Genomic DNA, 27,195 nt, shown 5'->3' on the forward strand with positions numbered 1-27,195 from the left:
AGAAAATCCAACCTCTTTCCCCAGGTGTTAACAGCCTTCCTGGAACTATTTCCCTGCTCCCACTAGTTAAGCTCATTCCCAGCCTTCTGTCTGATGGAAGCACTCTCTCCGTGCACCTCACCCCCTTCTTCAGGTGTCCATCTTGGCCCTCCCAACAGATACTCTCAGGGCATCGTGTTTTCCCGCCCTTGAACTCACCCACTTACCATTTTACACTAAAGCAGGGCAGTGAGGGCTGAGAATGCTGCCCTTGTGTTTACTCCAATCTCTTAACGATGCTTGTCAATCATAGGCACTCGATGCATGTTTTGAATGACTGACTACCAGAGCTTTTAGCGGCATAGATGTCCATCCTTCACCCCCAGTCTTTGTGGATGACCTTACAAGGTGCCCTGGGTGTTTCTCTTTCCTTAGAAAGGTGGCATAAAACTGGGGCTGTGTGTTAAAAGCTCCCCATGATTCTAAGCAAAACGAATGCTCGGACCTTGTCCTAGCCACTGAAATCCAAGTCTCTGGGGGTAGAACCCAGGTAGTTGTACTTTTAAAAAGCTTTCCTGGTGATTCTGATGTGCATCCAAAGTTGAGGACCACGGGCACAGAAGGAAAGGCTGCTTTCATTCAGCCAGGTGACAAGAACCATGGGTGGGTTCACCCCGGAAGGGCCAGTGGGCAAGATACGGAAGGGACCCCAGTGGAGCTCCTCTGAACTCAGCCTCTCACAAGAGTTGCATGCTGGTGCCGTGCTCTGCCCGTTCCAATGGAAGAAAGAAGGAAACCAGACCAGAGTGGAAAGCATTTTCAAACTTTATTTACAACTGTCACAGTGACAAAAAGTAGTTTGGAAAAAAAAAAATGCTAGTTTCTCCCTGAGCCTCAAAAAAGAACAGATAGAAGTTACAGGAGGTTCATCTTACAACAGGCATTTTTACTGAAATACTAGGGTTTTTTTTTTTTAATACGATCAGTTAGAAATACACACAAGTTACTTAACAAAAAAAAAAAAAAAACAAACCAAAAACAAAAAACAAAACAACAGGAGGCCAGATAGGAGCTCAGCCACTTGTCTAAGAGTGGCTGGGTCCCTCCAACAGGCTCGCCGCGGCAGGCCCTGACTTTAGTTGTCAGCCCCTGGCCTGCTCAGACTCCAAATGGTCGTACAAAGGCATCTAGCGACCAGCAAAATAATAAGACACCCCCATAAACACACATATACACAAAGTAGATTTGTTATGCAGTTTACAAGCACGTTCCTAGCACATGGCAAGACCAGGACAGATGAGAGAAAGGAGCAGATGAAAGGGACACAGAAACACAGGATTTTAAAAGGCAAGGCCCCATCCACAAAGGGAGGCAGGTGCGGGATGAGGGAGGGAGGACTCTCTGCAGCCAGAACAGGACCAGTGGGAGCATGAGGGATGATGCCCTGGCAGTGCGGGCTGCAGGCCTCGCCCATTCCCGAGGAGCTGGAAGAAGTTATTGCCATCGGTGTGTGTGACACAAGCAGAAAACACAGGGGGCAGGGCGCGGGGGGCGGGGGCTGGGGGCTGGGCGTCGGCTTCCCAGAACCGAATCCTGCTGAGGTGTTAACCGCACACCCTCATCCCCCTGCACCCGCTCCCCGGAACCACGCTAGCCTTGAGGTATTAAATACAGCTCTATATACAAGTCCCAAACTGCGGTCCACCCAGACCCACTGGAGAGCTGCAGGGTGCCTCTGCCTGCCCAGTTTGGCCTCCAGGAGGATTTCGAGCTCACCTCTTGGCTGCACACTCATGCTGTCAGCTACAGGAGGTTTGAAGAGTGTGCCCTGCAGCCTGCTGCTCCAGATGGTTCTTAACCATAAGAAGCTCTAAGTCCAAGGCTAGCTTTCTCGCACAACTGTGCCCTTGCAGGGGACAGGGGAGAGGTGGGAGGGATGAGGGCCAATGCCTAGTGCTCCCTCATCATCATCATCGTGCCATCCACCCACCGGCATCTGGAACATCACGAGGACAAGCCAGGGATCTCATGACACCTTCAGTTTCAAACTGCTGCAAGAGAGCCCTGTTACCCCCATCGGCTAAGTCTCAGATTTGGAATCTCCATTCAAGTTCATCTCCCCAACAGGAAACAGAAGGAGCCTCTCCTGCTCTCCACTCGCTCCCACCAAAAAAAACAAAAACAAAAAAACAAAAAAACAAAAAAAACAAAAAAAACCAGGCCAGGAGCCCACATGGGAGTGGGTACCTCTGCTGGTCAGGCTGGCTGAGATTGGGAACCACCTCTGCCTGACTGCTATGCCCAGGGGCTGGGGAGGGGTGGGGGTCAAGGAGAAGGAGGGCCGGCCTGGTCCCGCAGCTCTGTGCCTCTCTCAGAACGGAGCAGGCCTGGGGGAGCAGGGGGCAGGGACCTTCGCGTCCAAGAGTCCACCCCGGTCCTTCCACAAGGGTGGGACGCGCTCCCTCTAGTCCCAAAGGGCTGGGCCGGCAGTGGGGGGTAGGGGCGTGCGCAAAAGGGAAAAGCTCAAGAGCGCTGCCTCTTAAGAAACTTCCAGATTACAGCGGGTATGTGAGCCGGCCACACCAAGGTTGGAGCGAAGGTGGAGGAGGAGCCGGGAGTCCTTTCTGCCCACGCCTCACCTCCGGCCGGCTTTGCAGGCAGCCGGTTTCTACTGCTTTTCTTTTCTGCCTCCCGTTAACAGACCAACACAGTCAAAATAAAAGCAAAGGCTGGTGGTGGGCAGAACTAGAGAGAGAGAGAGAGAGATGAACACGTTGTTTTCTGATGCCCCAGTGCTGCTGGCGGGGAACTTTCTGGCTGCACTCCTCTGCTGGATGCTTTCTTTCAAACGTGTATTTTCTCTTCCTCTCCTGTTTGCTCTCTTACCCCAAATGTTCCTCGCTCGCGGTGCACATACCCCATCCCTCCCCCCACCCCCGGAGCGCACTGGAATCCCACTGCTGCCTCTAGCCTGCTCCGGGTTCAGATACCGATCTCAAAGATGCACCACTTCCCCGCACCCCACCCCCCCCACCCGTGCTCTACGCAGCTTCCTTTCTCAGAAGGCCTTGCAAATTGTCGCAGAGGGCTCCACTGCCCAGCATCTCAAAAAAAGAAAAGGAAAGAAAAGAAAACCAACTCAGTGATTTGCAGGTGCAAAACGGAAGCCATCATTTGACATTTTCAGAACTGCTGTGGCTCACTCCCTTCTTCCATGGGAAAGAACACAGTTCAGGGACAGATGCCGTCTGGTATGGCCCCCAGGGAGGCGGCGGGGACTCTATTGCTCCTTGTTGTCTTTCTCTGTGTCTTCACAGTTGTCCTGCTCGTCCTCCTGGACCACGAACTCCTCGGGGGGCCACCGGAGCTCCCCGCTCTCCACCTCGCCCTCCGTGGGCTCTACCACGATGGAGGGCAGGCGGTCCTTCACTTTGCAGGAGCGGTCAAAGTCCGACGGGTCGGGGAAGATCTGGAAGAAAAACAGAGCAGGTGTCGGGTCACGCATAGTACCGGAAAAGAGAAATCCTGTTCCTTCATTTCACATACACATGCAGAACGGAGCCCCTCCGGAGGGCCCTCCACCGTGCCAGGCTCTCAGGATCCCGGAAGGGAGCCCTAAGGCGGGAGTCAGAGAGAGGCTTCTGGGGCCAACACAGAAAATTGTGTCTCAGCAGACATTAATCCCGAAGCTGCAAATTTTCAGGGCAGTGCCACCAAATTTGTGGTGCCACTCTGTTCGTGCCTTTTCTTGTCTTTTATTTCCAGATAAAATAATTCAAAATCATGTCACCCAGAGTAAGCCACACCTGTCTGCAGCCAGCACGTTACCCCCGCAGTCTAAAGCATGTCACAGGTACCTTAACAGTGAATTCCTCCCAGAGTAACGATCAGCACGTAGTAGAAGCCAGCTCCCAGGTGCTTTACATATATAGTTTGGAACTAATACAGTTGTGCTGGAAAAATAGGGGTTTCTGATACTACCTTAAAGAATCTCAGGTTTGAAGAAGGAGGCTGCCCCAACCATTCGGCCTGGAAATGAGTGGTTGTGGAATGGGATTCCAGCCCAGGTCCGTCTGACCCACGTGCCCAGGCCCCCAGAACACCCTGCCCCTCAAACAGATGAGTCCTGATCTCGCTGCAACTATAAAGTCAGGGCCAAATCAGGGTTGAGGGCATGACAGGTCCCAGTCACAGGCAAGCCAGGAAGAATTCTGTTCTCACAGTTTTCACCTGTGAGTAACTCCCGGCTCCTTGATGGTTCTACACCTGGAAGAGTCTTTTCAGAGTCCCGCCAATGAGGCTTCTTTTTTAAATGCCTATTGTGTGTCCTGCCTAGAGCTGGAAGAAATCCCAACCCAGGGGATAAAAACGAGGGCCACGCGGGGCTCTGCAGATTCCCTCTGTACTCACTGCCCTATGACTACAGCTGACCCAATTCTCTGCCCAGCAGCTTAAATACTTAATCTGATGGGCTGCTGGTCCCTTGCCATCCACAGCCTTCGGTGACACACCCGAGAGCGGGAGAGAGGCGCCTCCGTCTGGGACACTGAGGCTTACAGAACACCGATGTTGAGAGCCATGTGGTGCCTTCAGAGCCACCTCTTCCAGTCTCTCCATTTGGTAGATGAGGAAACCAAGGCTCAGAGGGGCCCAGAGACTTGCTCAAGGTCACACACCTTGTTAATGGCAAGAGAAAGGAAAGCAAAATCGGAGTGGGTGGAGACACACATTTGAAGAGAGCCTGGAGACTGCCCGAGCCGGGCGCAGATCAAGATAGGCCCATGTCAGCAAACAAGGGTCCTCTCTTTTCAGGAGGTAGCAGAAATGCTCTCCTACAAACTCAAGGCCTTCCCAGCTTTTGTGATGCCCAATCTTATAGCACCCCAGCCCTGAGCACTGCCGTCTCAGTCACAGACCATGTCGCAGGCCACGTCATAGGCCACGTGGGGCTTCCGAGAATCACGGGCCTCAACAAAACCTCCCCAATCCCTGCAGACAAGTGATTATTAACCATTTATCCAATAAAGCCCTATTGCTGGGGATTAAGCCTTAAGCCAGCTGCACAACCAGGCATCATTAAAGACTTAACAGGCTCATAAAAAGTATCGTAATGGCAGCCAGGAGGAAAACAAGCCAGAGGCGGCGTTAGACTAGTTGGGGCGAAAGGAGGCATGGGGACAGTGGACCCACACTCTAGGTTTTCTCTCCCTGATGGGGCCAGCCCTGCAGTTCTGCCCTTGGGCTGTGCTGTGCACACAGACCTGATGTGCTGAGCAGGGAGAGGGTCGAGGGGCCCAGTTGGGCCCCTCCTCACTTCTCGAATGGAGCTGGAGTCTGTCCATGGGGGTGAAGCACAGGTGCCTTCTGTGAATGACCTTTGGGACTGAGCAAGGGGAAGCCTGGCGAGTGGAATGCACGCCACAGTTTTCAAAGCTCTTTCAGACATCCCCTCATGGAGGTGCAGAGAGACCCCGGGCTCTGTGGGACCCATGGAACGGCTAGGATTCAAACCGAGATCTGCTGTTTTCAGTGCCTGTGCCTTTTGAAAAGTGAACGGATGCCCGTTTCACACATAGAAAACTGACCAGGGAGAGTGGGCAAGACTCCGGGCCTTAACCACCCATTCTGCTGCTAGACACTCCAGCTTAGGAGCAAGGATGACCTTTGGGCAGCTAGGTCTAGAAGATGAGCTTCCCAGTCTGGACAGTTGGTCTAAATCTTCAGGACCTGAGACAGAGCTATGACATATCAAAAGGAGATGGCCGCCTGGCTCAGCACGGACCTGGGCCTCTTCCCTCTGACCTCAAGCCCAGGGCTGGGCCTACCTGTGACATCCCAGCAACTGGATTCTAATTATGATCACCCGAGCCAAGTAAGAGCGAAAGGGACAAGACGTAGCAAGGCCAGCTGAAGGAGGAGGAGGACAGTGAGAATGGAGAGCATGTCATTTCGTTTCAGGATGGGAATAGGTCTTTAAAATTAGGGTGGGGGGGATTGTTAAAATGATGATGATGGTAATAGAAGATAAGCCAGGCACATTTGGTGGGCAGAATCTCATCCTTTACAATCCTATGAAGTAGTGATCCCTATTTTATAGATGAGGAAACTGAAGCCCAGAGAAGGCAAGGGACTTACTTAAGGCCACACAGCTAGGAAGTGGCTGAATGGGGACCTGAACTCAGACCTGTAGAACCTCAAATTTGATAACACATTGTGTAGAGCCACAGACCGCAAATTCTCTCTACGTCCATGACATTACTTCTATAACCCCAATCGGGTCCTCTCGACTGCCAGTGACTCAGTTTCTCCTTTTGAGAAGCGAAGCGACCTTCACATCTCACTAGATGTGTACAACTTCTTGGCAAACACACAGATAATAAAATGCTTTGAGGACATATGCTGAATTCAAACTGGAATGTCCTCTTTGGAGTCGTTTCAACAAGACTACAGTAAGTATTCAATCTCCAAGCAAGAGGCGGCAATACTCACATGGTAATTAAAATAACTCCAAACAATGCCTTTCATACCAGGAGCTGCACAATTAAGTCTTTTAAGTCCTTGGGGGAAGTCTGAGCACTGAACTTCTGATACTGTTCAGATGCCAGAGAACTTTGCTCCCTGAATGGCTCAAAGGAGGCGCCATTAAAATTTTTTTTTTCCTTTACAAAGCCTGTTAATTGCATTAAAAAAAAAATCACTATAATAATCATACCTTTCCATCAAAGGTTTTATTTTATTATCAAATAATGCCAATTTATGCCTCTGAAAATTGTAGCTGTCTCCAAAGACAAACATGAGCCCAGACCAGTTTCTCATTTCCTCGCATGCAGACAGAAAGCCTTGCAAAGTGTTGCTGAGCATTTTGCCAGCACAATCTTATCTCCGACAGCTGCTTAAGAGGCTGACCCTAAGGAGGTCGAGATTTTTCCACTAAGTCATGCTTTTTAATCATCTAGGCAGCAGAAAAATGAGAGGTTGCAACTGCAATTTGACGGGGTAGGGAAGGCAGTGGAAAAAAGGACTAAAGTCAGACTTGCCAAGCACATGACAGGTAAGGCCGGGGCGGCAGGCCAGCCTGGCATGCTGTTTGCCTGCAGGAACTGGCAGGGAAAAAAGAACGGCCCCTGTTCCAAAAAGAAACTGCTTCTGGTTCAACCTCTTACCCCAATGTGCCCCTTGTCTCTGGACTAGGGAAGGGGAAAAAAAAAAAATCCTTTTCTCTTCTCTCTGCAGCAAAGACTCATCTTCAAGAGGTCCAGAAAGGAAGATGGGAGGCTCTGAGAAGCCTTTGCCACCATAACCCCCCTGCATAGGGCAGGGCAGATCTAGAAGTATCCATCCCCAGCTGTGAGTCTCTCAGCCCTGTCCCTCCCTCCCTCTGCCGACATTGGATTCCACATCCAGCTATCCCACTGTCACGCTTGGCTGCCGGAGCTGATGACTTGGATGAAACTAACAGACACTAAGTTCCTTCCTTTGCAAATGGAGTGAAGTGTTGAAGTGCACACACAGCATCCCAGCCGGATCCTGTGTGTCCCACGGTGTGGGAAACAGCAGGCGTTCAAACTTGGCACGAGTGAATTTTATAGAGGATACTTCTCCAGGTGGCCTCTAATCCCAACAAGCCCTGACATTTTGGGAACTCAAATGGGTTCACTTGAAAGGTCAAGGGAGCTTTAGAACCCTCCAGGAGGAAGAAATGGTCTGTGAGATGTAGTTTGGGTGCCAATATACTGGAATTTCTGGCTGTATGGATGAGAGCTGTCCATTAGGACTTTCTGTGATAATGGAAATGTTCTGTCTCTGTACTAACAGTAGCCAGTAGCCACATTGGCTATTGAGCACTTGAGATGAGGCTAAATTGTTAAATTTTCTTTAACTTTTATCAATATAGACTTATCTATGTAAATATAAATTTAAATTTAAATAGCTGCATGTGGCTAGTGGCTAGTGGCTACTGCACTGGGCAACGCAAACATAAATAAATACGAGGACCAGGAAAACAGGCTGGTCCAGGAAAACTGTCAGGATGTTTGGTTGATGGACCAACATGGGCAGCCTCACAGCAGAGTAGTCTGGGGTTGGGGGTGAGGAATTAGAAGGCTTTTCACTTGAATGTAAGAACTGCTGGTCAGTCGGCTCCCATTTCACCCATGGAGGGGAACTGAGAGGTAATATCAAATCTCCAAAGGCCTGAAATTTGGGGGCCTAGCTATCAACTGTCTGCCTCTAAGCCAGGTGACCTAAACCTGGCTGCCTCTGCAGTGGGGAGAGAAGAGAGATGTCTGGCACCTGGGATGGAAAATGTGAGCAATTCTGGTGGGAACAGCCCCTCCCCTGAGTGCACGCGTCCCTCAGCCATCATTCCTGACAAACGACTCACAAGAGCTGGCCACAAAGAGGGCGGAGGGCTCGGCAAAGAGCTGAGAGATGCTAACAGGGAAAGCGGACACCAGCCAATGCAGGAGATGAAAGGTGGCTAAATGGATACAAAGGGCTAATTACCAGCTCTGCAAGCTGAGACCTCAGGGGCCTGGGCATCCTGCTTCTCTGTGCTGGGCTGTCACAGAGGGATGGGGTGGGGCAGAGAGGGGAGGGAGGGCAGAGGCCCTGAGGTGAATAACCTGGCAGTCCCCAAGGCGCTGGGAGGGATCTGCCTCCGAACACAAAACCAGTGAGCCTCTCCCCTCTCGGGTTCCAGAGCAGGGATAATCAACCTCAAACCTGCAATGGAAAATCGCCATTCCCACAGGTGGTAGGCCAGGAGTCTGTTAAGACTTGGCTTTTACTTTGTCCCCCATATCTTATTAGTTCTGTGACCTTGCTCAAGTCATTTTAACTTCTCTGAGCTTCAGTTGCCAGAGTAAAAGGAGGAAGGAATTTCTGCTTTATAGTATCGTTGGCATGATTACATGCAGCTCCATGTTGAGAACCAGCATGGTACCCAAGGGGCTCAAAGCTGTGGTGGCTGATTCCCGAACTCTTCATCTATAGATTGGGATTAATGTTCATTCCCATCTTATAGTGCTTTGGAGAGAATCAAATACCGGTATGTGTGAACATGTTCTGTAAACTTGGAATTCCTAATAATGGTTCTTATCAGGTAAAACTGCGGTCCCCAAGGAGCGCTTAGAGTGAGGGACTGAAAAGTCAATAGTCCCAATTGCTTGGGACGGGCACAAGTGAGCAGAACTCCTGAGTGTGCACTCACAATTCTAGGCCAGGTTCTACGGAGAAAGGATTTTGACTTTATCACTTCCCTCCCAATGCTTCTGTTTTCCCAGGGTTTGGGTTGGGCCAGCTGGAACGAAAGCCACTGCCTTGGTCCAGGACCTAGTCTAGTCTTCAGTGGATTCCCTGTAGCTAGTGATCTTCCCATCGTGCACCACCCCACCCCCACAGACCTTTCTAGGGGCCTGCTGCCTCTCAGCTTCCCTAAGTCCGGGTTTCTTCTTTTTCTTGGAGAAAAACAATGGATTGGCCTTGTGTGTTTATTCCTTCCTAGGAGGGGCTGGTTTATAACAATGGGCAGATCTCTACCAGCATCCTGCTCTGCCAAGGGCTGAACGAATGAGCAGCAGCTAATCCAAATGAAAAGTCACCCTGCTTTTTGACCCCTAACAATATGCAAAGGCAAGAAATATGTATGTTCTTTGAAGCATTTGCCTCCTGCTATTGTACCACCACCACCACAGCTGCCGCCATCATCATCATCATCATCATCATCATCATCGTTATTTGCATTTTAATGACTTTTCAAAGTGAAACGTGGCTGGTAAGAACAGAAAGAATTATAGCAAAGGGACAGAGTGGTTCCTAACTGGATTCAGGGAGGAAGAAAAGTCTTATCTCCATTGGGATGCTAGTCACCTCCTTCTCTCCATCCGTGACACTTTCACTATGCTCAAATCCCCATGGCCTGGGACTACAGAATATCCACCTCACCCTCTCCTACCCTTCTCCGGTGTCTCTAATCCTATGGGAGACTTGAGAGATTTAAGGCTTTGTAACAACTGTTGGATCTCCTTCCTTTGGATTAAAGATGCTTAAGCCTCCAGCCCCGAAACTTAAAAGAAAAGGAAATCCTCTAGATAAACACCATCCTTCATAAACATCTCTCAAACACACACCCATCCTGCAGGTCAAGAGTTCCAAATTCCAATTAATTAGCACTAATTGCTGCTGATAACTCTGGGCCCAGTGAGTTGACAGGGCTTTTGGAATGTTAAAGAACACTTCTCTCAAAGTTCTTCAGGGCAGTGAGAAAGAGACTGCAGTTATCTGGCATAGATGATTTCAAATCCCCACATCCTACCATCCTAAGGACTATATTAGTATTGCCCTTTAGAAAGAAGACTTGCCTCCTGGTCATCTCTGGGCCTCTAGGGATGACAGATAGCTTTTTTTCATCCCTCTCCATTGGTACAGCCAAATGTCCCAGAGCCACACCTACTCTCTCTCAAAAAGCCTAGACTGAGGCGGCCAACCATTCCCTCATTTTCCATTTTGGAGACAAAAGTCTTGAATATTTGGCCTAGTCCCACAGCCATCCCACCCTTGTGTGGAGTCCCCTTCCGAACCCCTACCACATGGCTCCCAAAGACATCCCTGCATGGAAACAAGTCTCTCAAGTCTCTGAGGATTCCCTTACAGCCCTGCCCCATGCTTTAGCTCGGCCGTCATGCAAAACCACCACCTCTGTGTCACACTACCAGGTCATTTGGCTTTCGGCTTCACAGTGTCTCCTGATTCTTACGCCCCTGCTCTAGACATCATCCTAGGCTTTTCTTCAGACTCAGCTTCCTGGCTTCTCCTGTCCATCAGAGAAGGAGGATTCCCCAACCTACAGCTGCACTTCCACTTTCCCAACTTCTGTGAAACATCTCCATTTGGATGACACCCATCATCTCCAACTCACCTTGTCACAAAGTGGGGTCATCAGCTAATATACCTATCTTTCTTTGAGTTAAAAACATTATTTTTTCTTCCCAAATAGGAAGTTTTGCTTGATAGCAGGTCCTATAAAAGACCTGCTGGAGATTTTAGTTGGTCAGAGCTGCAGTATTGATGCCACAACATGGATACAAACAGGACTGTATTCCTAGAGGCTGTCTACACTAACAGGGAGGCGATGGCCCTGCTGTCCTCTGATCAGACATAGTCTTTCTGTTTAATCAAGAGCAGCCATTCTCAAAGCTCATATCCCAAGGTCTTTTCATGGAAGGAGTGTACATGGGGTTAAAATATTTTCTTAATACAAAGATGTTATTTGCCTTTCTCTCTGTGTTGACACCTGCACTAATGGCATAAGGAACACTGGTGGGTGAAACTGATGGCACCCTGGCAAGAATGAATGGTGTAGCAGCAAACTGTACTTACAGGTATTATTTTCTTTACCACAACACACAATAAAAAAAAAGACTTAGTATCCTTGACAAAGCTGTAAAACTTAACTTTTATTAAACATTGACTCTTAATTTTTTTAATGTTTATTTATTTTTGAGAGAGAGAGAGAGAGAGAGAGAGAGAGAGAGAGAGAGTGGGGGAGGGACAGAGAGAGAGACGGAGATGGAGGGTCCAAAGCAGGCTCCGCACTGACAGCGCAAACCCTGACGCGGGGCTTGAACTCATGAACCTTGAGATCATGACCTGAGCCGAAGTCAGTCGCTCAGCTGACTGAGCCACCCAGGTGCTCCTAAATATTGACTCTTAGGTACATGTTGGTTTAGTATTCTATGTGATGAAATAGAAAGCCGCAGACAGCTCGCTGCTGCTGTACTTCAGAGCACATCTCAAGGAAGAGCACGCGTGCAAAGGAGTTGCCAGCTGAACTAGCCACTATTTCCACGGAACCCCATGGTTACTTGAAAAAAATGACCGCCCAACAAACCATGGTTATTTTGACTTGGGTATCTGGGGGACATGTCCTCAAAAGTGAACAAAACAAGCATGTCACTTCATGGAAAATGACTAATATTTGTTACCAATGATAAAAATCAAACTTTCAAGCATAAATCATATCAGCCACCATAACCTTGTCAGCTTCTTAATTACTTGAAGACTTTCTGATGAGACCAGTAAAGACATGAACAAATGTGACTTTTTGACATTTTATAATGACACGTGTCAACATTTGGAAGACCTGTCTTGTTCAGTGAACGTGTCTTCCAAATGACCGATGCACCACATCACAAAACCAAACGTGGGTAAAAGACTCATTCAAAGTGTAAGACAGACTACTGGGTTTTAATGTAAGAGTACAACTACTTTGTTGATGAGATTTCAGATTCCATGTTGCTACTAACCTTTAAGAAACTACCACTTGCTGAGTTTTGGTGAAATACCAAAGAAAAATATCTGAATAAGGCTATTAAGATATTTCTTCCTTTTCTTAGCTTTTCTAATATATCTGCATAGGCCCGATTTTCTTTATTTACTCCAACCAACACTTATTGTAACAAATTGAATGCAGAAGCAGACATGAGAGGCTAGCCATTTTCTGTTAAGCCAAATATTAAACAGGTTTGCCAAAATGTAAAACAATGCCTTTCTTCTCACTAAACTTTTTTTTATGTTAGTTTGGTTTTGAAAACATATTTGTCTTTATTAAGAACTGTTATTTATATTAACATGCAATGGTTTTACAGTTATTTTAAAATAGGGTTTTTTAAATATTTTCTAATTATATTTGAAAGAGAGAGAGAGAGAGGGAGACAGTGCTTGAGTGGGGTAGGGGCAGAGAGAGACACAGAATCTGAAGCAGGTTCCAGGCTCTGAGCTGTCAGCACAGAGCCCGACGCTGGTCTCAAACTCATGAACTGTGAGATCATGATCTGAACTGAAGTTGGAAGCCCAACCAACTAGGCACTTGGTTTTACTGTTTTTTTTAAAGAATTTCATTTACTTATTTATTTATTTAGAGACAGAGCGTGTGTATGAAAGCAAGTGGGGGAGGGGCAGAGAGAGAGAGAGACAGAGAGAATCCCAAGTAAGATCTGCACTGCCAGCACAGAGCCTGACACAGGGCTTGAACTCATGAACCATGAGATCATGACTTGAACCAAAATCAAGAGTCTGACACCCAACCAACTGAGCACCCAGGCACCTTGGTTTTACTGTTATTATAAAGGAGTTAATACAGAAAATTTTTACACATTCTGTTTTAATATCAAAAGATATGATCCACATAAACAAATACCTCCGGGGGTCCTAAATAATTGTTAAGAATGGAAAAGGGACTGAGATCAAAACATTCGAGAACTGCTGACCTAGAGAAAGAAAAAGCACCCTCGGGAAGATGACCACATAAGTCAAGGTTGAAGGACAGTATGTTTTCAGACTGAAAAGATTTGAGAGGAGCATAAAGCTGCCTTCAAACAGCCAGAAGGCAGACATGAAGAAAAGAGAGCAGATTTTTTAATTCCAGAGGGTGGATCGATCTAGGATCAGGGTGGAGGATCTCACCTCATCATACAACAGTCTAACAGAAGTAATAGCATCGGCCCTCTCCCCTAGAGATGGGGAAATCAAGGCCAAAAGAGGTGATGTGAGTTTCCTTAGGCGACACAGACAGAAGCCAAGCCAAGATTAGAAACCAGTTATCCAGATTTGTAGTCCATAATCTTACAGCTCTGAGAGGTTCTGAAATCCACGTCACCAGCTGTGTCCAAAGAGCACCCAAGTGACCCAACGTCATGCCACTGTTGCATGCGCTCCCACGTCTGAGATGCTAGAGTGTCACAGTTGGATTCCACTTTTTGTTTGTATACTCTCTAAAAGAATTTTGAAAAATTCTGTCATTTCACTCATTTTTAAATCGACACCTAAAACTTCTGATATATCATAAACATCAACGTTTTAAAATAAAATGTTTATACCATTCTTTTAAATGTACCCAATGCCTTGTATAAGCATTTAAAAAAATTTTTTTTAATCTTTATTTTTGAGAGAGAGAGAGATAGAGTGTGAGTGGGAGGGGCAGAGAGAGAGGGAGACATAGAATCTGAAGCAGGCTCCAGGCTCTGAGCTGTCAGCACAGAACAAAGCCAGACGAGGGGCTTGAACTCACGAACTGAGAGATCATGACCTGAGCCAAAGTCAGACGCTCAACCGACTGAGCCATTCAGGCACCCCTGTACACAATGCCTTATAAACACCAAAGCAACTTGGTGTCAACCCTCACCCATTAAAAAACTCATAAACAAGCTCTTAAATTTTATCCTTTTCTCTGCTTGAAAATGTTTCTCCATTCTGCTGTTCTATAGAATTTTAACTTAATAGAAGCTTTTAGTCATGAGGTTTTCTCATACTTCTCTGCAGTAAAGAAATATATTTATGGATATAAATTGATAGTTAATATTTGTATATCAAATGACCCTAAGGCCTGTTAGGGGAAAAAAAAAAATCTGGATTGGCTCATTGCAGCTATTAGTATGTAACTGATCAATAAAATACCACAAATAATTGTTACATACAAAAAGTAATCTTTTTTTATTGGTTTCTTAATGTGATAGATAGGTGGGATTTATGGAGCTTCCCAGTCAGTAACATTTTGAATGGCCCATTTGTTTGGTTCCCTCAGGGCTTCAACACCCTGGGGAAAGTACCTTAAAAGATTCAGGAGGGCAAGACACAAGTCCTTCTCTTATAAAAGAGGAGGAAAAGAGCACCTGGGTGGCTCAGTTGGTTAGTCAGACTTCGGCTTGAGTCATGATCTCGCGGTTTGTGAGTTCAAGCCCCACATCAGGCTCTGTGTTGACAGCTCAGAGCCTGGAGCCTGCTTCAGATTCTGTGTCTCCCTCTCTCTCTGCCCCACCCCTTTTTGTGCTCTCTCTCTCTCTCTCAAAAACAAACATTAAAAATATAATTAAAAAATAAAACGGGTGGAAGGCAATCTTGACAGGAAAGGTAGGGAAAGAAAACCGGAGAAGCCCGTCTTCAGGAAATGCAATGTTAGAAAAGCAACAGAAGGAAGCTGAAGATGTGGAAATAGGTTTCCCGAAAATGCTCTCCGCTGTCACATCCCTTGTAAAGTTCCTGTGAACCCCAGGGCAGCTGTCCTCTGGTGTTAACACTTTGTTAAAACATCAAGTAGTACATACATAGAACATCATTAAGAAGTCATTTGGCATGAAAACCTCTAATATTAGGGTGCCAAGGAAAATAGCCAGGAAGGATCCTAATGCTCCAACTGTCACATCTGAGGGGGCAAATGACCAAAGAAATACGGAAATCATAATGGAGTGTTAGCTGATCTTTAAGAATGCTTTCATCTAAGAGGATACAACGGTTGAAGAAAAGAAATTCCTTCATGATAACAATAGTGATGCCAGCCTTGGGAAGTTGGACACCACTGAAATTATTTATCCCTCCATGTCCACTTACACATTATGGCTCAATTATATTTTTTCCTTACTCGCTTGTTTAAAAAATATTTTAAAAAAATGAAACAGTATCACCACACAGATGGAAAACTAGTACTGCTTGTCATAGGCGGTAACCATGAAAATACACTAACATTTGTGAAGTTTGTCCAAGTAACACCTAAATTGACTAGTCTGTGAATCTTACTGGAACATCGGCTTAGGCTGTTTACTTGTTGCCAAGAAGCTGAGGCTTGCACAGTTGTTGGGTAAAAAGTCCCTGAGCACTGCGCCCAAAACTTCCATTATATTCAGATCTACTCCTAAGAGCACAGTCCCTCCTGAATTCCGAAGCAATATTTCTAAACCATGACCATTCCATGAGCCAGACCTGGAGCCCCAGAAAACCAAGATGGCCTAAGGGACTACCTGAATGTCCATCCAAATCTCATGGGTCTCCAGGCAGAGGCGACTTCACTAGTCTTCCTCAAGGTCACGTGGTGCTCCAATGTCATTAATAGAATAAAGGAGACAAGGAGAACAATCACTGACCCATTTACATCTATAATCCAGAGTGTGTCAATCTACCCACAATGGGACAAAAATATAATCACCAGGCTAAATACAGCCTAAGCATCATTAATTGTTATCATCTCTGCTCAAAATAAGCAATTAACGAACTAAAGGAAGATGTACAACATCTAAACACTCTGAAATAACCAAACACCTTTCTGACTCTACCCACAAAGTTCCTCCATGATCCCAACTCTACAGATTTTACACCCCTGAAATTCTGTGTGCTAGAGCTTTCCAGACAAGAAGCTTATATTTTGATAAACAACTTCTATTTGTTTTGTTTTTTAAGGTCATATATAATCAAGAGGCTTAATGATGTTGAATCTCTTTGAATTCTCAATGAATCTCTTTGAATCAGTAGCTGTACTTCCAAGAATTATTCCAAGGAAAGAAATCAGGCCTGTGCAGAGATTTATGTAAAATAATGTTCAGAGCAGCATTCTCTGTAGGAACAAAATACGCCACAACCAAAGATTCAGCAGTAAGAAGTGGCACATCACGAAATGAAACACCGTTTTACAAAGAAAAACAAATGGACACAGTCACAAATTATAGTAAGTGAAAAAAAGACTCACTAGAGCGTATGTATACGCTCTCTCTGTATTATATGTATATAATAAATATACATATTTGTCTCAATTTTGTCTTTTTTTTTTAAATTTTTTTTCAACATTTATTTATTTTTGGGACAGAGAGAGACAGAGCATGAACGGGGGAGGGGCAGAGAGAGAGGGAGACACAGAATCGGAAACAGGCTCCAGGCTCTGAGCCATCAGCCCAGAGCCCGACGCGGGGCTCGAACTCACGGACCGCGAGATCGTGACCTGGCTGAAGTCGGACGCTTAACCGACTGCGCCACCCAGGCGCCCCAATTTTGTCTTTTTAACATAAAGACATACAAAAATACTAGAAGCAAACATACCAAAATATTTCAGTGATAGAAATATGGTGGATTTTTCTGTATTTTAAATTTTTCTAAATTTCTAAAAGGAATAAAACCTTTTTAATTACAACACACACACACACACACACACACACACAGAGCATCTTTTGACTTTAAAACTCTGTCCTAAGACTCTACTCTGAGGAAAATAGTATTAACTATGGACAAAGATTTATATATAAAGTTATATATAAATTGTCACATTATTGATAGGAGGAAAAACTTATACAATCTAAAAGTTTTCAACAACTGCAGAATGGTAAAAAGAATCATGTTGTAACTGTGGGACATGACATCGTTCAGTTATTAAAACTGCTGGCTTTAAAGCCTTTTTAAGACAAGTTGTAATGATGTGATGCTGATGACTTACACACTGTGAAGTAAAAAAGGCACAACACAACTGTGATTTTGGCTACGTGAAAATACAAGTGCACTGGAAAAGAAGGGAAAAGGTGCTACAATGTAAACAGCTGTGACTCAGGCATGGTGGGGTTATGATGATTTAGAAAACAAAAAGGTTAAAGAAAGTTAAAATTCCATCACGGGCAGAGGTTACTTTCAAAATTTGAGGAGTAAGCGAAAGAACAATAAAATACGTACTTTATCGGTGAAAATATAAACTAACTGGGAAGAGGGAAAAGGAAGAGAAAATTTTCCTATAATCTCAACACTCCAATCTAAAACAACCACTATTAACATTCCACCGTCTGCCCTTTTGGTCATGAGGGAGTGCGTGTGAGTGTGTGTTTGTGTGCGCGCGTGCGCACGTGTTCATGTGAGTGTCTGCGAGTGTGTGTGTGTGTGTGTGTGTGCACGTGCACACATGTATGAGTATATGAGTCTCAGCAGGCACCTCGGGGTCAGTCCACAGAGATCAGTGGCTGAGCTCGGTGCTGCCCACACCCCTTGGGCTAATAATGGTGATCTATTAAATTAGAGCTTGTACACAGGGCCATGTCCGGAGAAAACATTTAGGAATTTGGAAAAGCAGGGATGCCTCTCAAATGCAGGGTGGATGAGTGTTCTACAAAGCAAAGGCAGAAGGTGAATTCAAGGTATACTATTAATTCTGTCTGGGAACCACCTTCAGATTCAAGTTAGGATAAAGTCAGACCTAGAAATCTAACACCTCTGAACTGAGATTTGTGAAGGCCCCCCTGGCTCAGGCCATTTCTACTCTGGGTGAGAGATCCAGAACCTTCCTTCCTATTGGCTCCAATAAAATTCATGGCTGAGCAGCAAGCAGTCAGTGCTGCCCTGGCTAAATGCTTGGGTGCCTCTTCTCTACAGTTTACCTAAGAAAGGACCTTCCGACAGTGCCAGCAAGGCAATGGATTCTAGTTGGGGTGGGGGGTGGGCAAAGGAGCCCAAACTTCCCTTAAATTCAAAATGCTAGCTGAACAACAGTCTGGAGAAACTTCTGGCAACTTTTAATTTTTTCCACCCCAGGTCTGCGCAGGAAAGAGCCCTCCCCCAGCCAAGGGGGGAAGCAGCAGAAGCAGGATTTGATTTGCCGATAAAGAACCCTCCCGGGGTGGGCTCAGGGACAGGGGAAGGGCAAGCGGGGCGGTGAGAGGTAGCAGAAGGGTCCAGCATCTAAGAGACTGGAAAGAAGTAAGACCCTGACAACTCTGAATGTGAATGAGGGCCTGTTTTCATATCCTCTGAGGATTATTTCAGGACTCGGGCCTGAAAGATCATTTCAGGACATTCACTAGACACCCAGGAATAGCTCTTGGCTCCAGAGGCAAGATTCGCCACCCAAACTCACCCCTTTCCCTAAGGGTACAATCCTCCTTTCTATTCAACTTGGAAGACTGTGCCCATGTCAGGAAGGTGCTGATCCTATAAAAATCTATGCCGTGGGACAGCCGAGGTAAAGGGAAAGGGAGAGAGGAAGGTCCGATCGATCCTTCAGCACTCACTGTGCAGCTGTTCGCAGGACACTGTGGCCCGCGCCATAGGAACAGAGCAGTCTAAGACACAGCCCCCCACGCTGCACAGCGATGAACATGTCACCACCTGAGAGGCGTCAGGCCTGACACAGGCCCTTTGACAGAAGGCTGGTTGCTTGGTTCTAGCATGTAACACGTTGGCCAGGAAAGCAAAGAAAGCCCGTTCTCTCCCTGGCCGTGCTACAGACTCACCGTTGTGACCACATCGCGTGTGTTGGGGGAGGCGAGGGCGGGGGAATCCCCCAGGGGACCAATTCCAGCCTTCTGCAGGCCTCAACCCCGGGGGGGGGGGGGGAAGGGGGGCATTCCAGACTGTAAACATGACGTGTGTGTCAAGGCTTTGGGCATAAAAAGGAAGGTGCTGGATCCCTCATACAACCTAGAGTTGATATGAACAGGGTGGGCACTGACTCCAAGAGAGATGGCGTGTGCAGACACAAACCCACTCGGAAACAAAGCCTTCCTGCTACACCCTGTGGCCCTAACTGGCTGTTTGGCATCACATTATTAAGATTTGTACTAAGAGGGAGCGGAGTGGAGGGGGTGGGGATAGAAAAAGGAAAACTTGCTGTGATTCCGGCAACATGTCGTGTCCATGGCTGGATATCTCCGGCCAAATGCTTTGCAATTTTAGCTTTATTTCTCTCCAGGGACAATCGAGGGCTTTTTAAGATGATGATTTCCTAGTGACCATGGGACTTCCGTGAGGCCACTCAGCAGGGCTTCCAAAACCCTTGAGAACATGGTGGGGGACCACAACTGGGAAGGGATACAGGGGCATGAGGAGGAAGAGACCGAGCTTGTGAAGGAGTCACCAGGCATGGCCTCCTGAGCAGAGGCTTGTGGGAAGCAGAGACAGGGACTCACAGCTCCAGCCTCTCTGAGGGCTGAGCCTGGGGAGGAAGCTCAACCAGTCACTTGCTGCACCGGGTGCGTTTGCACAGCGGGGGACACCCAGGGAGAGCCAGGCTCAGGGGTCTTCATAAAGAAAGGCTCTGCATAGAAGGTGTTTCTGAACTGCTGCTTGACTTCAGAGATTAACCCAAGCCTGTTGGCTGAGACAGGAGCTGCTGCTTCTGATAAAGGGAAGTGGTAGGTGCAGGGTGTGGGTAGGGGGGCGGGCAGGGGGAGTCGGCTGTCATTGGGCCTTGCAGATAGAAGAGAGCTAACACTCAGGCTCTCAGGCTCTCAGACTGCAAGAAGCAAAGGACAGAACCGTGGCGAGAGGTCAGCCCCCCACTCTCCCTCCTCGCTATGGTGCCAAACCCAGGATATCCCTCCCTCCTGTCTTAGGAAGCAACGGGGAAGATGCAGGGAAGCCCTGAGCTCAGGGGATCAAAGGGAAAGCACAGGACGCAGAACGCTGTGGTGTGTGAAGAGCTAGCTCCTTCTGATTTACGGCACATCCTCCCGGCTTCCCCGAGGAGAGCCCGCTGCCTAGCGGACTGGCGGATGGATGTCAAATGGTAGGAGTACGTGACCAAGAACAGCAACAGGGATACGAAGGACAGCCAGTGAGAGACACGCATGCCGATCACAGAGGAATTTAAAAAGCTTAGGGAAGGACAGAGTTATCAGATCTCAGTCCGGATGCTTTAGAAGGGGCAGTTTTCGGAGAAAACCAAGGAGCCATACCTCTGTCTAGAACTTAGTGAGGGCAATGCAATCGCAGAAGTCTCAGCACTGTGCTGGGGGGCAAGTCAGGCAGCAAGGCCAGAATGCCCACAGCCCTTGGGTCGTGGCAGTGGCAGTGTCTATAGGCAAACTCTCAGGACCCTTCCCCACACAGGACCTGGGCCGATTCAGGTGCAGCATGAAAGGAGGCCCAGCCAGAGAGGCATTCCAAAATGCTACATCCTTAGAGCCCCCAGAGCCCAGGGAGGGCCCCGCCAGGCAGCCGCTGACCTGCTTCCTTGAACTGGGGAAAGTAAGAAGGTATAGGCAGCAGACATTCCTGTCCCACGGGTGGGTCAGAGAACAGGGGGTCCGCAGCCACAGTACAGGGAGGCAGCTGCAGCAATTTCGGACCTAAATGTCCTCCCGGGGACCCTCCCGCTCAGCCCCAGTGAACGGACTGCTACCCGCAGCCTGCCCAACAGGTACTCAGACTTTCGGGTAACCATTTACTCACCCACCCAGCCAGGTGTCCTGGTTCATGCCAAGTGGGTGCACAGACATGGACTTCACATACGGAACGGACTCTCTAAATAAAGTTAAGATGCACCAAGGCACTGGCTCCGCAGATTTGTATACAGGCTCACAAAATGACACTGTCATCCTAGGCACGAGAGGTAGGGCTTTACCTGAACTTTTCAGAGGATAAAAAGGCATTTATCTGAAGCCTTGACAGGCATGAGCTGAGGCAGCCCTTTTAAAAACCTTAAAGTAGAGGTGAAGACGGCCAGCTTTAGGATCAGAAGACTCAACTTCACCAGAACAACCACCAGCCACTTTGCACCTGCTCTGTGAAAGCATGGAGCCAACAGGCACCTTGGGTTGGGGAGGTGATGGCTGATGGGCACAGAGAGGGAAACAAGGCATCCCCTGCCCTCAGAGACCGGGGCAGGGAGAAGGTCAGGCAGGACCTGCATCCTCAAAGCCTAGGGAAGCATCGTTTCAAAGCACACCAGCCAGAGGTGTTGAAAGAAGAAAGAGGTCCCATCTGGGGCAGAGATTAGGAAAGCTTCATTCTGGGTAGGTCTGGAAGGTGGGGGAATGACTGACAAAGTCCAGTGTGCCTATTTATTTTCTGACCTTGTTTCAAGGTCGAATCACAAGCCTGAGATTCTATTTCATCTGCCAAGTCGGGATTGATGTCTCCTTCCCACTTTCAGTTCCTTGGAAAAGCAGGTCTTGGTAAAAGCCATGTACTATTATTACCCTCGGGAAGAATGCCAAGAACAGAGTTCTGAGATGTCCCGCCCCAGATCTGAGCCCAGAGGATGAGCTATCCAGCCAGCGCAGTCCCAGCCAATCCCCAGAGCTCTGGTGGGAATGCGTTTCATTGGGTGACATTGGCTTTGAGGGGACCCAGAGGATATCGGTCATATGACAATTGTCAGATCAGCTCGCTGTAGAGCCCCGCACGTGGCATAAACAGGGACAAACCAAAGGGGTATTGGGACACACAACAAAGTTAGGTTAGAGGTGGAGGTGCTCTCTTGCAGTCCTAATTTTCTTTCAAGGCCCAGCCCCAAGTCGGACGTTCCAAGCCTTCTCGTTGCCATCCACACCTGGACTGACCATGGCTTTGCATTGCTTTACCAGACTGCCTATGTTCCAGTTATGGTGCACATGCTGGTTTCCCTCGGCGCAGCGCCCGCCCACAGCGCACTGCACACAGCCAATGCCCAGTAAATGTGGCCTGGTTAAAGATTACACCCTCCCCCCCACTTCTCTTCATCAGGCAACAAGAGGACCTTTCTGAAATCTTGTGACAAGAGTGCTTTGAAGTTCCAGGTAAGAGATCTTGGAACTGGACAGTCGCCCCCACCCAGGTAGCAGGAACAGATTTCCTGAGTGGTCGTGAGAACTGGGCCCTCAGGCCAGCACCACAAGACAAGACCTCGGGCCCTTTTCTCAGGCCGCATCATGACATTTTGGGAGCCCAGAGGCAATTTTGTTATTTTCCCCCTGCCATTGCAATCTCAGCTTGGCCTTCCTCACCCAGAGCTCAGCCCCTTCTGCCATCTTTACCTGTCCCTTAGATCCAGCAGAATGGCCTGAAGGTGGAGACAACAGCCCTCTGGGAAGTGGCCCTTCACCCTGGGACATGTTCAGAAGGAGAATATAAAAGGCACACACAAGACATCCTGACTGTGTTTGGAAACGTTCTGTGATGGAAATCTAAAACCCAAAACTGAAAGAAGGTCTCACCTGTAACCACAGAGAGATTCGGTCTGATTCAGTGGCTTGGAAACTGGTATCCAAAAACACCCTGGCTGGTGGGCCAGGAAACTTCTACCCTCCCACAGGCTGTGGGGCCTTTGTCTCTTTCAGACCCTCTCTGGGGGTGGAGGGTATAAAACCAACCAGGAGAGGGTATTCCCCCTCCTTCCCTCATCTCCTCAGGCCACATGAATACTTATTTCCAGCCAATGAAAGGGGCTTGGCCAGACTGACACAAAACAAAGGGGCCTTCTTGAACCTCCCAGTGTGTCGCCTACCAAGTTACCTTACCCAGACTTAGCTTTCATCTCAGCTCTTCGATCAACAACCCCACCCCCCATCACTATCACACGCCCGCAGCTTTCTATTTGTTTCTTCCTCTACAAAACAAATGCCCTGGAATGGTTCTACAGAATGACTAGCCAGAGCAAGTCCAGATTCTAACCAAGACCAGCTCCAGGCACAGGCACACGACATGTCAGAAGAGCAAGGCTTTGGAGTGCGGGTCTACTCAGTCTGAGCCTGTCTCTTTACCTGTTAAACGGAGCAAGAACTCCCACCTCAGAGCTACGGTCAAGAGTAAACGAGTAAATTTGCAAAGTGCACGGCTCACAGCAGACATTGTTAGTATTTGCTGAATGGGCCGGCCCATCACACCCTATTCATCTTCCCCGCGCCAATGCTCCCAGCACCAAGGTCTTCCCTTAAAAACAGACTCCTTCCTCTCCCACGTGCAATAACCTAGGAACTCCCCTTGGAAATATGGAAACAGTCTACTGTCCCAGAGGTATCTGAAGATGCTGTGTAGCCGGCCAGGCCAGCGCACAAGGGCATGGCAGGCGAGGAAGAGCACTGTGCTAAGAATCTGAAGGTGTTACTTGGGCCACTTTTTGAGTCCTTGTGTATTCTGGATCCATCACACAGGATGAACTCTAATCTACATGCCAGCAGTCACATCCCTGAGATAGCTTGCCTTTGGGGACAGTTCTCCTCAATACTAAGTACTTTGAACATTAACTCTGTTAGCATCAGCGGGTCAACCATCAATCTGAGGAAGAAAGCAGCATGTGACACAGATATTCTTCCACCAGATCACCTTTGCCCATAAGCTACCCTTCAACAGTGATGTTTCTATTGCCCAAGGCCTGGCTGGGAAGGGAAGTTCTGGTCTGAACTGACTGCACAAATCACGTCTTCCCTTTGCTGCTGTGAATGGGAGGGTCCACAGCAGCCAGCATGACTAACCAATGACGTCAGTTCATGCTCGCTGAACCCTTACTGTGTGTCCCAGGCACTATGAATGCTTTCTCCACACCACCTCATCAAGTTGGATCTTTACCACCATTTTCCACAGTAAGGACTATTGTTGCCCCTTTTTACAGGTGAAGAAACTGAGGCTTACTGGCATTAGGGGACTTTCCCAAGGTCACATAGCAGTTCCAAGTGGCACTGGGATGCAGAACCACGTCTGCTCCAGCCCCAGCAGAAGTTGCCAGGCTCTGAAGAGCCAGAATGAACCCAGTACTGAACTCACCTGATAGGAAAGGCCATCCTTTCGGGGGTTGAGGCCAATCTCCTCCATGGATGGGGTGTTCATCATCACCTCAGTCATCTCGGCAGATCTCAGGTAGTCAGGGCTGCCAAGAAACCCAGACCAAAAGTCAACAAACACACGCACTTTCATGTTCCTATCCTTGGTGCGTTCTGCTGTCAGATCAGGGGACTGTCTGGAGGCAGGATGAGAGGTGTTCAAAACAGACCTCACAGAAAAACAAGCTCACACCCTGAGGAAGTGCCGTACAAGCCCAGGGCAGCACGGCTCTCAGTCTCAACCAACAAAGCCCCGAAACTGCCTGGAAACCTCTCTGGCAAACCTCTCTTCCCTCCTCTCCTGTACAAGTCCCCACTGGCACAGAGCAACTCTGGATTTTCTTTTAAGTGACAGAACAGAAAAAACCATACCAGTAGGTATCTGAGTCCATTTGTCTCTATTAAAACCAATTCAACCCGTGTCTAGGAGAACTGCATATTATTATTACATAATGATAACAGGTCAACCTCAGGGAAACCAAGTCCAATAATGCTGCCTTGCTAAATTTCACACTCTCTCTCTCTCTCTCTCTCTCTCTCTCTCTGGTGTTCCTTTTTGCAAAATATCCCACTTAAAGCCCCAAGGGGTCAGCTTCCTGCAAGCGTCACATCTGCCATCCAATCCCCTTCCCTAGCCCAACGACAGCAGCTGCAAGCTCACAGCTTGAAAAACATCCCCTGGATTAAAAGCCTTAAAGATGCCCAGACTCTGATTGCAAAGGAAATTTCCAGAGGGGCCAAGCTGGCCCACCAATGGCTGACATGTGAAAGTGCTTTGTACTCTGTAAGCAGGATACAAATGTTCCATTATCCCCACACAAGCCACGGGCACCTACGGGGTCCCGAGTGCACAGTGCCAAATAGTACATACCAAAGTCAGTGTACGCCCTACACAACACCCAATATTTTCACCATCATGTCTTTACACATTGTTAGAAAAAAAGAAAGCAGGCAAGGCTTTAAGACCGACTGCATCTAAGGAAGCAGGGTTTCCTTAGATTCTTCTTCATTTTATGATGACTACATAGAGTAGAAATAGCGCTGGATTTGTGAACAGAAGCAGGAAGTCTGGTCCAAGCTCTGTCACTCAAAAGCTGTGTGATCTTGAACAAGTAATCTAACCTCTCTGAGCCACAGGTGCTCTGTTTCTTACCATGATGCTAATAATGCATAACCCACAGTTATGCTAAATGGCTAATCTCTGGGGGGAGAAAAACCATTGCAAACTATGAAGTGCTAATCTACTATGAAATAATTCCCAATTATTTTATTTCCCTTCATTTCTCAGGGGATAATAACCCTGATGGGCCCTGACACCCACCTTGGCAAGTTTGGGGCGGTCAGGGGCACAAAGCCTCCAGTTGCCTTGGAAGTCTCACCCACATGGCACCTGCTGCTCACACAGCACGGAGGTGGGAGGGAAGGGGCGCGCATCAGGAGGGGGGTACGCAAGCCTCACGGGTGGGGGAATTTTTACTTTGTTTGGAGAGTTCATGTCCCTAAACAGAGCCAGCGTGGGGGAGGAGAGACAGAAGATGCTGGGCTTCGGGCAAGGGTTAGGGTCAAAAGTGGGGACTCCAAAGGCAGATTCATCCGGGGTCGTGGAAAGGCTGCCGCCGACCCCCAAGGAAACGGGCCCGAAGAGCGCCCACCCAGCCCCTCGCCTGGTGTAGCGGCGCTCGCTCCTCGCTCCGGGCTGTGGCGCGGGCCCGAAAAGTTGAAGCGAGAAGCATGAACTTTCCGGTTTCTGGGCTGAGCAGGACCGCGCCGAGCCGGAGCCCGCGGAGCCGGTCAGCGGCGCCCGCACCTGAAGGCGAGCTCCGAAGCCGCCAGTGCTCGACCCCTGGCCGCTCCTCCTCTTCCCCGAGGCAGGAAGGAAGCGGCAGCCGGCGCGGCTGGGGGCCTCGCTCCGCAACCAGCACGGCGCCCGCGGCGCATCCCTCCCGGCCCAGATCCCCGGTCCTTGCGAACCTCCTCCGTCCCCTGCCCGGCCCCGGATTCTTCCAGCCCATCCGGCGAGGGCGGCTCCCCAGCCCCAGTCCCGGCCCCCACAAAGCCGCATCGCTTTTTACGGGTTATGGAGAGGAATGAGACCGGGAGGGTGCAGCGTGTACTTGTACTGCTGCTTGTGGCTTTAACCGGGTTCCGTGTGGGGAGAGCAATTTTCCCCACCCCTCGAAGCTCTGCAAAAGCCGCCCGCGCTGCACCAGCTCGGCCCCGCGGCCGCCGGCCTCGACGCCGAGACTTGCATGCAAACAAAAAGAAAAAGGGGAGGGGCCCGGGGACAGCTGGAGCCCCCTGCGCCGGCCCGGGCGCGTGCCTCCTGCAGCCCTCTGCATTAGGGTTTTATTAGCGGGGTTCAAGCTTTATTCCTGGTCCCCCACCCCCACCCCACCGCCAGCACATACACACCCTCGCAGCCGTCACTTAAGTGACGGCTTCGAGTTCACTCCCTTTGTCTGGATGCTCTCGGCACCCCCTCCCCCCACCCCCACCTTTGCAACCTTGACGTTGACTCCTGCACGGGTTGGGAGGCGGGCGAGTGCGGGCGTCCGCGCCGCCTGCTGCCCTCGCACCCGAGCCCGCAGGAGCAGGAGCCCGGGCCCCGCAGCCATGGCCGCGAGACGGATGCCCGCCGAGGGCGCAGGATACTCACCAGTGAATGGGGAAATATACAGACATGAAGTCCTAGGGGAGGCTGACCCACGCCCTTGTGACTTAAAAACGGTCACTGCGTCCCGAGTAAGGGTGTCAGGGGCGCAGACAGGCGCGGCCGGCGGCCGAGTGCAAGCACTAGGCGTTCGCGGGTCCGCCTTCCGGAGACAGCCCCGCTGCCAGCGGCGTCCGCAGAGCACACGGAGCTCTCGGTTCTCCACCGAGCTCGCGGCCCCACAAAGAGCCC

General features: G+C 48.8%; 1 protein-coding gene and 1 long non-coding RNA gene across 3 annotated transcripts; both read right to left on the reverse strand.

Moving 5' to 3' along the window:
- Positions 1-786: 786 nt before the first annotated feature.
- On the reverse strand, positions 787-27,195 carry LBH (LBH regulator of WNT signaling pathway). Of its 2 annotated transcripts, none has more exons than XM_043604211.1 (3): positions 26,950-27,195; positions 24,238-24,340; positions 787-3,448 (listed from the first exon to the last, which is right to left on the reverse strand). In XM_043604211.1, the coding sequence occupies exons 1-3, from the start codon at positions 26,973-26,975 to the stop codon at positions 3,260-3,262; spliced, it is 318 nt and encodes a 105-aa protein (XP_043460146.1). In that variant the 5' UTR covers positions 26,976-27,195; the 3' UTR covers positions 787-3,259. The 2 variants fall into 2 exon arrangements, with proteins under 2 accessions (XP_043460146.1, XP_043460147.1); XM_043604212.1 differs by lacking the exon at positions 26,950-27,195 and adding an exon at positions 24,666-24,700.
- LOC122497290 lies at positions 12,076-16,544 on the reverse strand. The gene is made up of 2 exons (XR_006301073.1): positions 15,771-16,544; positions 12,076-13,751 (listed from the first exon to the last, which is right to left on the reverse strand). It is a non-coding gene; the product is annotated as an uncharacterized LOC122497290 (long non-coding RNA).

This window comes from Prionailurus bengalensis, chromosome A3 (genome assembly GCF_016509475.1).
Source record: "Prionailurus bengalensis isolate Pbe53 chromosome A3, Fcat_Pben_1.1_paternal_pri, whole genome shotgun sequence".
NCBI lineage: Eukaryota > Metazoa > Chordata > Mammalia > Carnivora > Felidae > Prionailurus > Prionailurus bengalensis.